Source organism: Eurosta solidaginis, chromosome X (assembly GCF_040869045.1).
Source record: "Eurosta solidaginis isolate ZX-2024a chromosome X, ASM4086904v1, whole genome shotgun sequence".
NCBI classification, from domain to species: Eukaryota; Metazoa; Arthropoda; class Insecta; order Diptera; family Tephritidae; genus Eurosta; species Eurosta solidaginis.
Genome location: NC_090324.1, coordinates 20,662,136 through 20,675,564, shown reverse-complemented (window position 1 = coordinate 20,675,564; position 13,429 = coordinate 20,662,136). Strand labels below are relative to the sequence as shown.

The 13,429-nt window shown below is 41.3% G+C and overlaps 1 protein-coding gene across 6 annotated transcripts in view; it reads right to left on the bottom strand.

The window, feature by feature from the left end:
- The window catches only part of unc-13, a 4,182,017-nt gene that overhangs the window by 3,538,050 nt on the left and 630,538 nt on the right, over window positions 1-13,429 (bottom strand). For all 6 annotated transcript variants that reach the window (XM_067757836.1, XM_067757834.1, XM_067757838.1 and 3 more), the window contains exon 5: window positions 8,054-8,185. In XM_067757836.1, coding sequence (XP_067613937.1) covers window positions 8,054-8,185 — 132 coding nt within the window. The remainder of the gene's footprint in view (window positions 1-8,053; window positions 8,186-13,429) is intronic.

The window sequence follows — 13,429 nt, the reverse complement described above, 5'->3', positions numbered from 1 at the left end:
CGCGTTACCAATAAAAAGCATTTGCCGCAACAATTTGAAGGGCCATACAAAGTTGTGGAAAATGATAAAAAAATACTTTCTTGTGTGGCTGGCTTGAGGTCCGATTTTTAAATTAAAAATCAAAAATTCTTTTTCACTTTACCAATATTAAAAGGAGTACGACATAAATTGGAAGAGAAGCTCTGCCTAAAATCTCTTCGGAGCTTATCGCGCCTTACATTAATTTATTTTTTAATTTAACAATTTATATTTACTCAAGACGCGTTTATAGTTAATAATAGTTACCCCTATATCGAATAACTAACTTAAAATTGGTTGAATGCACTCCGTTGGACCGCTTAATTCTTAACTTAAAGATAGTGATTATATACACACGAGCCTGACCCGTGCGCATCTTGCGCAACCAATATAAAAGTATCTTATCAAATATCAAAAGAAATCAGCTGTTCTATTAACTTACAGCTTGCGTTGCCATCTAGCGTATAACAGTAACTGCTGTCAATCAATTAAAACTTACAGCTTGCGTTGCCATCTAGCGTACAATAGCGACTGCCGATAATGCAGTGCAGATATTCCCAATAGTGCCATTGTACGAATAGATTTCTTTGTGTGCTCACAGTCGTTTATTTTTAACAAAGTATTTTAATAAAATATAGCTAAACAAAAGCACTACGGCCAAAATTTCCCAAATGTATTTTGTTCCAGTCCCATCCCGAGTCTCAGTCCCAGTCCCACTCCTAGTCTCAGTCTCAGTTTCAGTCCCAGTCCTAGCCCTAATCACAGTCCCAGACCGTCTCTGGTCTAATTGCCGGAAAAAAGCATCGTAAATACTAATATAGGCACATTTATATACCAAATTTCAGGCAAATCGAATAGGACGTATTTGAATAGGTATGTGGGTATTATTAATTCATGTATGTATTTCGGTTTCGCATGCATATTTATCAGTTTTGCTAGGCTGATGCGACTAAATCGAATATCACAATGAAAATTACTTTAAAGTTCTCAGCAACAGCTTTCATTTGATATCCATAATACCCACACATTCTAGGGATATCCGGGTCCATGTTTTGGCGTATATCTCGAGACCCTAGTCACCCAGCGGTGTAAAACTTAATCTGTACTAAACCACACATCAACAGCTCCAATTTGATACCCATAATGTAAAAACACATTATGGGTGTATCCGGGTCCACATTTTTGCCTATATCTCGAGACCCTAATCATCCAGCGGTATAAAACTTAATGTGTACTAAAGCACACATCAACAGCTTCAATTTGATATCAATAATTTAAAAACACATCCTAGTGTTACCCTGATCCACGTTTTGGCGTATATCTCGAGACCCTAGTCACCCAGCGGTGTAAAATTTAATCTGTACTAAAACACACATCAACAGCTTCAATTTGATACCCATAATGTAAAAACACATTCTGGGTGTATCCGGGTCCACGTTTTTGCCTATATCTCGAGACCCTAGTCACCCAGCGGCATAAAACTTACTCTGTACTAAAGCACACATCAACAGCTTCAATTTGATATCCATAATTTAAAAACCCATCCTAGTGTTACCCTGATCCACGTTTTGGCCTATATCTCGAGACCCTAGTCACCAATAGGTATGAAAACTACCCTGTACTAAAGCACTCATCAACAGCTTCAATTTGATACCAATAATGTAAAAACACTATCTAGGCGTTCACGTGCCCACGTTTTGGCCTATTTCTCGAGACCCTAGTCAGCCAGGGATATGAAAATTACCATCTACTAAAGCACTTGTTGTTGTTGTTGTTGTAGCAATGCTTCGCCCCACCTAACAGCCGCGACCGATCACAAATTGTCATCAATATCCTCTAACGGGAGTCCAAGCAAACTTGCCGTTTCAACAGGGGTGGACCATAAGGAAAGGGGTGTTAGAGGCGTTGGTTCCACATTACAATTAAAGAGATGGTCGGTGTCATGTGGGACACATTGCAAGCGGGGCATACATTTTGTATGTCGGGGTTGATTCTGGATAGGTAAGAGTTTAACCTGTTACAGTATCCAGAAAGAAGTTGAGCAAGAGTGACACGCGTTTCCCTGGGGAGTATGCGTTCCTCTTCCGCGAGTTGTGGATACTTTTCTTTAAGTACTGGATTCACCGGGCAATTCCCGGCATAAAGGTCCGACGCCTGTATATGGAGTTCAACAAGGACCTGCTTGTGTTTTTTCGCTTCATACGGCTGGGTTCTCAGGTGCCGTATTTCCTCAAAATGCTTACGGAGATGACTCCTTAAGCCCCTAGGCGGTGCTGGTTCATCAATCAGATGTCTGTTGGGATGCTCAGGTTTCTGGGTATTCAACAGGAACTGTTTGGTCAGCATCTTATTTCTCTCCCTGATGGGGAGTATTCTCGCCTCATTATACAGATGGTGTTCTGGGGACATAAAAAGACAGCCCGTGGCGATTCTGAGAGCAGTATTTTGGCAGGCCTGTAGTTTCTTCCAGTGGGTACTTTTTAGGCTTGGCGACCATATGGGTGACGCGTAGCACGTAATCGGCTGGCTAGTTGCTTTGTATGTAGTCTTTATCTTTTTCCCAGGTACTGCCAGCGAGGGATTTGAGGATTTTGTTACGGCTCTGAATTCTCGAAACAATTGCGGCTGCGTGCTCACCAAAATGTAGGTCCTGATCAAACGTCACACCCAAGATTTTGGGGTGTATTACAGTCGGTAGCGTAGTGCCATCGACGTGGATGTTCAAATTGGTCGACATTTGGGACGTCCATGTTGTAAATAAGGTCGCGGAAGATTTAGTCGGTGATAATGCCGGGTTTCGCGAGGCGAAAAAACTGGAGAGATCAGGGAGGTAGCCGTTTATTTTATTGCATAGCGCATCGATCTCTGGGCCTGTGGCCATTATTGTGCAGTCATCGGCGTAGGAAACGATTGTGACTCCTACCGGTGGTGAAGGTAGCTTAGATATGTAGAAATTAAACAAAATTGGGGATAGGATACCACCCTGTGGTACCCCTTGTTTAATTCTCCTTGGTTTTGATGTTTCGTTTCTAAATTGCACCGATGCCTGCCGACCACCCTGATAATTTGCGGTCCACCTTTTAAGACATGGGGGAAGGGTAGACCCTTCCAGGTCTTGCAGTAACGAGCCATGGTTGACCGTATCAAAAGATTTTGATAGTGTTCTATGGTGGGGCTATTGATTTAAACCGCAATTTATCTGGGTGCTAAAGGCATTTAACGCGGTGGTAGTGTTATGGAGTTTTCTGAAGCCATGCTGATGAAAGGCTAGCTGCAAATTTGCTTGGAAATAAGGGAGCAAAATGGCTTCAAGCGTCTTTGCTACTGGCGATAGGAGAGATATCGTACGATACGACTCACCTGTGTTAGCTGGTTTCCCAGGCTTTAGTAGCGGGACCACCTTGGGCATTTTCCATTTCTCGGGTATGACAAAGGTGGAAAGGGACAGGTTGAAGACATGCGCTAAATATTTGAAACCCTCTTTCCCTAGGCTTTTAAGCATCGGCATGGCTATGCCGTCTGGGCCCACTGCTATGGATGGTTTAGCGCGACCAATGGCGTCTTCAACCTCTTTAGCGGTGATGGTGATTGGTGACGCGCTGAATTTGTGTTTATGTGCGCGTCTAAAGCACTCATCAACAGCTTTCATTTCATATACGATATACATATTACACACACATTCTAGGGGTCCCCGGGTCCACATTTTGGCCTTTATCTCGAATACAGCGCGTGCCCAATTACGATCACCGCCAAAGAGGTTGAGGATGCCGTCGGTCATGCTAAACCATCTAAAGCAGTGGGCCCAGACGGCATAGCCATGCCGATGCTTAAAAACCTAGTAAAGAGCGTTTCAAATATTTAGCGCATATCTTCAACCTGTCTCTTTCCACCTTTGTCATCCCCGAAAAATGGAAAATGGCCAGGGTGGTTCCGTTATTAAAGCCTGGGAAACCAGCTAACATAGGAGATTCTTATCGTCCGATATCTCTCTCTCTCTCCTATCGCCAGTAGCCAAGACACTAGAAACCATTCTGTTCCCCTAATTTAAAGCAAATTTGCAACTAGCCAATCATCAGCAAAGCTTCCGAAAATTACATAGCAAAACCACCGCGGTAAATGCCATTAGTACTTAGATAAATTGCGGATTAAATCAAAACCCCCACTATTGAACAATACTCATTGCGTTAGATCTGTCAAAAGCTTTTGATGTCAAACATGGCACGCTACTGCAAGACCTGGAAGGGTCACCCCTTCTCCCAAGTCTTATGAGGTGGACCTCAAATTATCTGTCTGGTCCGCAGGCATCGGTGCAATTCAGGAACTCAATATCCAAACCAAGAAGAATTAAACAAGTAGTGCCACAGGATGGTGTCCTATCCCCCTTTTGTTTAACTTCTACATATCAAAGCTACCTTCGCCACCAGAAGGAGTGACTATCGTTTCCTACGCCGATGACTGCACAATAGTGGTCACAGGCCCCGGCCCACAGATCGATGAGCTTTGTAACAAAATATCTCCCCGGTTTCTTCACCTCGCGAAACCTGACATTGTCACCGACTAAATCATCGGCGACCTAATTTACAACAGGGACGTCCCAAATGTCGACCATTTTGAACATCCACGTTAAAGGCACTACGATACCGACTGTATTACACCCCAAAATCGTGGGTGTGACGTTCGATCAGGATCTATATTTTGGTGAGCATGCAGCCGCAATTGTACCAAAAATCCAGAGAACAAATAAAATCCTCAAATCTCTTGCTAGCAGTACTTGGGGTAAAGATAAAGAAACGCTCATTACCACTTACAAAGCAATTGACACGCCGATTGCATGCTACGCGTCCCCGATATGGTCGCCAAGCCTAAAACTATTCACTGGAAGAAGCTATAGGCCTGCTAAAATGCTTCCCTCAGAACCGCCACGGGTTGTCCTCTTATGTCTCCAGAACACCATCTACATAATGAGGCGAGAATACTCCCCATTAGGGAGTGAAATGAAATGCTAACCAAACAGTTTCTGTTGAATTCGCAGAAACCTGGGCATCCCAACAGACATATGATTGATGAATCTACACCGCTCAGGGGCTTGAGGAGTCTTTTCCGTAAGCATTATGAGGAAATAGGGCACCTGAGAAGACAGCCGAATGAAGCTAAAAAGCACAAGCGAGTCCTCATTGAAATCCACAAACAAGCGTCGGAACTCTATGCCACGAATTGCCCGGTTAATCCTGCACTCAAAGAAAAATACACTAAACTAGCAGAGGAGGAACGCAATCTTCCTAGGGAAACGCGCGTCACTCTAGCTTAACTTCGATCTGTGTAACAGGTTAAACTCTCACCTATCCAGAAATAACCCCGACATACAAAACATATGTCCTGCTTGTAATGTGTCCCCACATGACGCCAACCATCTTTTAAACTTTATTGTTGAATCAACGCCTCTAACAACCCTCTCATTATGGTCCACCCCTGTTGAAATAGCAAGTTTCCTTGGGCTCCCGTTAGAGGACATTGATGACAATTTGTGATTGGTCGTATTGGATGGGTCGAAGCACTGCTACAACAAAAATAACAACAGATGGATATTAAAGGCGTTGGTTCTACATTGCAACTGACAAGACGTTTGGTGGCATTTTGTGTGACGGGGTTGATTCCGGAAAGGTAAGAGTTTACCTGTTACAGTATCCAGATCCAAGTTAAGCTAGAGCGACGAGCGTCTCCCTAGGGATATTGCTTTTATCTTCTTCGAGTTCCGGGTATTTAACGTTAAAAACGAGGTTAGCTGGGTAAAATCTGGCATAGAGGTCCGACGTCTTTTTGTGTGTATCACTTGTGTTTTTTCTTCTACATACGGCTGAGTTCTGAGGTTCCGTTTTTCTCCACAATGCTTACAGAGCAGACTGCCCAAGTCCCTAGGAGGTGGGGCCTCTGCAATCAAATGTCTGTTTTGATGACCAGATTTCTGGATATTTAACAGAAACTGTTTGATCAGCATTTCATTTCCCTCCCGAATGAGGACTACACTCGCCACACTTTGTAGATGGTGTTCTGGGGACATAAGAAGACAGCCCGTAGCTGTTCTGAGAGCGGTGTTTTGACAGGCCTTTATATTCTTCCAGTGAGTCACCTTTGGGCTTGGCGGCCATATCGGGGACGCGTGACATGCAATTGCTTTTTGGGTGATAATAGGCGTCTCTACCTCATTTGCAAATGCATGCTCAATAAAAGGGATATCCTGATCGAACGTCACACCCAATATTTTTGGGAGTACGACAGTCTACAGAGTAATGCGGTGGGATGTCCAACATGGTGCGACACCTCTTATTCAATTCTTCTCGATTTAGATGTAACATTAATGCAGTAATGTGCCGTGGTTGTCTGTGGTTGGGGTTTTTGTTTCAACCCACATCGCATTCCACAGTTTAAATATTTAGACGACGGGTCAAAAAACGCGCACACCAGCACAAATACAGCGCGTCCACTATTACTATCACTGCGAAAGGGGTTGAAGATACCATCGAGCATGCTATTTCATCCAAAACAGTAGGCTCAGACAGTATAGCTATGCCGATGCTTAAAGCCTTGGCAAAGAGGGTTTCAAATGTCTTCAACCTGTCTTTGACCACCTTCGTCACCCCCGGAAAATGGCGAGGCTGGTACGTAGAAGAATCTTGTCGTCCGATGTCTCTCCTATCGTCAGTAGTCAAGACACTCGAAGCTATTCTGCTCCCCTATTTCACGGCCAACTTGCGCCTTGCCAATCATCAGCACGGCTGTCGAGAACTACTACCACCGAGCTAAACGCTATCAACACACAGATAAATTGCGGATTGAATCATACATGTATGCTGATAGAGGGTTTTGCTTTTGAAATAAAATTTCCTTGCTTATAGAGAAAATTTTAAAACGAGAATTAATACCATTTGAGCTACCTTTTAAAGCTGGCATTAATGTCATATATGAAAAGTGAGGCAGAAATCATTTTGTCATCTAAAATTTGTTTTCTTTAAAATTTATCATGGCATTTGAATATTAGCCGACGATATATGAGATATAATATCTCCCTAGGTAGAACAGAAACACGTAACTCTTACTTACGAGCTTTTGTCTTGCTATGGACTTTCGGAATTCAGAGGAAAAAATCTATTAAGGACTTCAACCCATTTTTTTTTTTTATATCATTCCTAAGTACCTTAAACTCAAACCAAAATAAAACAACGTAACTTAAAATGTATCAAAACATTTAAATGGGTGAACTACAAAAGCAAGTAACTGGTAGCACTCCGATAAAATATCCCCGTTATTGCTGCACATATTCCAATTTTGGTCAAAAAGTTACCACAGACCAATTCTAAAATATCCTTAGAAGCTGCACCAAAATTTGCATTGCCCAATCAATGGACTCTGAAATTTCGTAATTTTTAAAATATTTGTAAATGTATGAAACAAAAAATTTGTGTTATAATATCATAGAGTCATAGTGTTATCATATCATAAGTCCAAGTTGCGTGGTTTTGTTGTGACATGAAAACATTTTTTTTTATATGAATTACTATAAGCATGTAATTTTCTAGGCACGTAACTTTACATTTTAATAAATTGATCCAAAACTGAGAATCAAAAATGTTAGCCTTTATACATAAAAAACTTTAGAGTTTATGCTATCCAAAAGTATAAACGTCTTTGAAATAGATTGATATGGACTTCGACGCCAATCCTTAATTTCTATCACGGGAGATATAAATTTAGAAAATGTGTCAAATACAAAAACGACAAATGGACACACATATGTAGGATCTCAAATGTTTCAAACATCTTAATCTCAAAACGTAACTTTCGAAGAAGTTCGCTTTTTGCTCGCAACTCCTCAATTATCAGGAATTTGAAATTATTTGAACTCAATAACCATAACATTAATTGACTTTATTTCCCATAGCTATACGTTATACATTGATATATTTCATTGACGTTCCTTTCACTATATTTTCTAGGCGTGCGATTTATTGACTTATATTAATGTATTCTTGATACTCACAAGCTCTGACACAAGAGGTATGGATTTCCGCCGTGGTCGAATATCCGGCATGCTGTCAATGTTGCTGTAAAAAGGATTATCACCAGGATGACTACTTCCACGTATTACCAGATCTCCAGCGCCACTACCATTCTGTATAGGATAAAATAATGGAACGTGTTTCATTCGCAGTGATAATGATACTTTGACAATACATATTTACATTCACGTATTCTATGAAATACAAAATATTAAAAAAAAGATCTTGAGTACCACTCAATCGGAAGTTCGATGTGTACACATACGGATGTACGTCTAGGGAGCAATATTTCTACCAGAGGCAACTTAAACAGGAAACAAGTAAGGAAGGCTAAGTTCGGGTGTAACCGAACATTACATACTCAGTTGAGAGCTATGGTGACAAAATAAGGAAAATCACCATGTAGGAAAATGAACCTAGGGTAACCCTGGAATGTGGTTGTATGACATGTGTATCAAATGGAAGGTATTAAAGAGTATTTTAAGAGAGAGTAGACCATAGTTCTATGGATGGACGCCATTTAGGGATATCGCCATAAAGGTGGACCAGGGCTGACTCTAGAATGTGTTTGTACGATATGGGTATCAAATGAAAGGTTATAATGAGTATTTTAAAAGGGAATGGGCTTTAGTTCTATAGGTGAACGCCTTTTCGAGAAATCGCCATAAAGGTGGACCAGGGGTGACTCTAGAATATGTTTGTACGATATGGGTATGAAACGAAAGGTGTTACTGAGCATTTTAAGAGGGAGTGGGCATTAGGTCTATAGGTGGACGCCTTTTCGAGATATCGCCATTAGGGTGGGCCAGGGTGACTCTAAATTAAAGGTGGTAATAAGTATTTAAAAAGGGAGTAATCCTTAGTTCTATAGGTGGACGCCTTTTCGAGATATCGCCATAAAGGTGGACCAAGGGTGACTCTAGAATGTTTGTACGATATGGGTATCAAACGAAAGGTGTTACTGAGCATTTTAAGAGGGAGTGGGCATTAGGTCTATAGGTGGACGCCTTTTCGGGATATCGCCATTAGGGTGGGCCAGGGGTGACTCTAGAATGTTTGTACGATATAGGTATCAAACGAAAGGTGTTACTGAGCATTTTAAGAGGGAGTGGACATTAGGTCTATAGGTGGACGCCTTTTCGAGATATCGCCATTAGGGTGGGCTAGGGGTGCCTCTAGAATGTTTGTACGATATGGGTATCAAACGAAAGGTGTTACTGAGCATTTTAAGAGGGAGTGGGCATTAGGTCTATAGGTGGACGCCTTTTCGAGATATCGCCATTAGGGTGGGCCCGGGGAGACTCTAGAATGTGTTTGTACGATATGGATATCAAATTAAAGGTATTAATGAGGGTTTTAAAAGCGAGTGGCCCTTAGATGTATATGTGAAGGCGTTCTCGCGATATCGACCAAAATGTGGACCAGGTGATCCAGAAAATCATCTGTCGGGTACTGCTAATTTATTTATATATGCAATACCACTAACAGTATTCCTGCCAAGATTCCAAGGGCTGTTGATTTCGCCTTGTAGAGCTTTTTCATTTTCTTCTACTTAATATGGTAGGTGGCACACCCATTTTACAAAGTTTTTCCAAAGTTATATTTTGCGTCAATAAACCAATCCAGTTACCATGTTTCGTCCCTTTTTTCGTATTTGGTATAGAATTATGGCATTTTTTTTTTCATTTTTCGTAATTTTCGATATCGATAAAGTGGGCGTGGTTATGGTCGGATTTCGGCAATTTTTTATACCAAGATAAAGTGAATTCAGATAAGTACGTGGGCTAAGTTTAGTAAAGATACATCGGTTTTTGCTCAAGTTATTGTGTTAACGGCCGAGCGGAAGGACAGACGGTGGACTGTGTATAAAAACTGGGAGTGGCTTCCACCGCTTTCGCCCATTTTCACAGAGAACAGTTACCGTCATAGAATCTATGCTCCTAACAAATTTGAGAAGGATTGGTAAATTTTTGTTCGACTTATGGCATTAAAAGTATTCTAGACAAACTAAATGAAAATGGGCGGAGCCACGCCCATTTTGAAATTTTCTTTTATTTTTGTATTTTGTTGCATCATATCATTACTGGGGTTGAATTTTGACTTAATTTACTTATATACAGTAAAGATATTAAATTTTTTGTTAAAATTTGAATTAAAAAAATTTTTTTTTTAAAAGTGGGCGTGTTCTTCGTCCAATTTTGCTTATTTAGCACATATATAGTAATAGTAGTAACGTTCCTGCCAAATTTCATCATGATATCTTCAACGACTGCCAAATTACAGATGGCAAAACTTTTAAATTACCTTCTTGTAAAAGTGGGTGGTGCCACGCCCATTGTCCAAAATCTTACTAATTTTCTATTCTGCGTCATAACGTCAACCCATCTACCAAGTTTCATCGCTTTAACCGCATTCGGCAATGAATTATCGCATTTTTTCGGTTTTTCGAAATTTTCGATATCGAAAAAGTGGGCGTGGTTATAGTCCGATATCGTTCATTTTAAATAGCGATCTGAGATGAGTGCTCAGGAACCTGCATACCAAATTTCATCAAGATACCTCAAAATTTACTCAAGTTATCGTGTTAACGGACGGACGGACGGACGGACATGGCTCAATCAAATTTTTTTTCGATCCTGATTATTTTGATATATGGAAGTCTATATCTATCTCGATTCCTTTATATATGTACAACCAACCGTTATCCAATCAAACTTAATATACTCTGTGAGCTCTGCTCAACTGAGTATAAAAATAATTTCGTGCTTTTAACAGGAGCTTCGTTGGCTTCTTGTCTATGACAGGTACCGAAAAACAATTATTTGATTATCAGCTGACTATCGACAGCGAATTATAATGATTGAGTTATCGGTTTCTTATCGGCTTATTATAGCCGGCTTACAGATGTGTCATTGATTTTATAGCGAAGATGTATGGGTATCTGCTTCATAGCGAACCTATGAGTCGTTGATACAAAATCGATAGCACTCTGGTAGCACTCCGTAAAAAATCGAACTTCACCAAAAAAAATCCGATTTTTTCGGTAGCCACTATCGACTTGATCCGTGAAAGGCCTAGCGATTTCGGGGATGTCTTACTTAAGTCAACCGAAAAAAATCGGTAGTCTCAACTGAAAAATAGTTTACGTTAGCATTGCTCATCCATTCATCGGTCTATCCGTTAGCCAATTTTTCCGATGGGTCACTATCACACGTTTTTTTTTGCCATAACTTTTATTTAAAGAAATGTATTGTAATGCACTAATACTCCTGTAAAAAGTAAATATCATTTCAAAATAAAATATAATTCTGTGATATCAATACTAAATGGGATATTTCCGTCATTTATAAAGCTACAATTGTATGATTAACTTCGTAAGTTTGACTTAAAAATTGTATTTAACTATCCTGAAAAAAGCACGTGGCAACGCCTACTAAGACTGTTAGAATCTGTTTAAGTGACGTACACTATGAACATTTTTCTTTTGTTTCATTAACTACAGAGTGCGCTTGTTGTTCTCAAAAGGTTAGTGAAATATTCTAAAGACAAAGTTTAAAAATTGTATCCCAAATCGGGGTTTTTCATAGGAAAATAACGTGGCTCAAAACTCAGCCAATACCTAAGAGCCGCAGTGCTCGCCCCCAAATTAAATACATGAAAAAGTGTAACAGCTGCTTAGCATCCTCTATTCTACAAGAACAAATACATAAAAAAACATATAAAATAACATACAGTCCACTAAAATAACAATTAATATAATTATAAAAAACCCCTATTCGCCCTCCGAGGCTAACACATAATCTTTTAAAAATTTACTTCAAAAACGGTTGAAAATGTTGTGAGATTATTTGTAACCATTTTTTCTTCTCAGTGTAGAATTGTCTAGACAAGAATCAAGAATATCAATTAATGAACAGCTTAAAGATTAAACATTGAAAGATCCATAAAGTTAATGACGCTCACCCGATCGAAAAATACTGCGCAGAGTACAGGAAAAATTAAAAATGTTACTAAGGAAGGTTTCAAGCCAGGTCAGGTAAAAGGGGGCGACCGGTAATCAATGCTCAGAGAGTGCTCAGATTCTAGACGGAAGCTGCCTACGTCATCCTAAACGAAGGCAGCGTTGAAGCACCCACCGAAGGTTACAATGTTCCACCCGCTCTTCACAATAATTGCTACTAGAACTACGGACAAATCGTATGCATTCGTATGGAAAATGGTTCCTGGACTACCTGTGAGAGCATCTTTCCGGCTGGCTTTTGTTGTGTTTCCTTGTACTTCTGGCAGGATCCGCATTGACGTACATACCGGCTGATGTCACGGAACATGTCGGGCCAATAATATCGTTGACGATTCGTGTTACTGTCCGGCGGATACCCATGTGTCCCGCGCTTAGTATGTCATGATTTTCCTGTAATACTCGCTGTCTGAGTGGTGTGGGCACACACAATTTCCATGGTGCCGGCTCTTCGTCGTGTGACCGGCAGGGAATATGGCGGTATAGCTGTCTATCTTGTATCGTATAGTCCGCGTATTTCTCCGGGTTGGTGCGTACTTCGCTGACACGCTTGTGCCACCACTTGCATTGTGGATCCGTCGTCGTTGTATGTCGTATGCGATCCGCCTGGCCTTCTATACCATCGTGTTTATTGCTGGGTACGTCGTCGTTAATTCGATTAATGATGTCGTACCTGTCGTCACTCGTACTCGGTGGTGTTATACTCTGAATGGTCCCTGACGTTTCTTCAATGATGTCGTGCGTGTCGTTACTCGTTCTCAGTGGTGTTATACTCTGAATGGTCTCTGGCGTTGGTGCTGAACAAGGGGGTCTGGTTAGCATGAGGTGGCCTCCTCCACATGATATGGATGATCCTATGCTCCCTAGCGTGTCTAGGCCAAGTATAATATCGTCAATTGTCCCGGGCATCACATGTAAGACTGTGTGTTTCAGAGGCATACCTCTGTCCTTACGGCGTCGAAGATTGTACTGCTAACTCCGTTGGCCATTGTTATTTCGATGGCCCATCTTACACTCTCTCCGCTTCCAGAACTCACCACGTGATTCGCGAGGGTGGCTGAAACGAAACTCCTTGAGGCCTCTGTGTCGATATCTGCCTGCGACGATAATGCCCTAATCTGAGCTGGGGCGTAAAGGCGACCGTGTTCCTGGAACATGACTACTACTGATTCGGCGCTGGGTTCAGTGTGCTCACCGCGCCTTATCCTTGGTGAAGCCCTCCGTCGTTTCCCTGACGTCGACGGCAGTATTCAATTGTGCGTATATCGTTCCGACCGCACTCCCAACAAAAAATTTTGCGTGGGTTACGACATCTCCTTGCATAGTGTCCTTCTTGGCC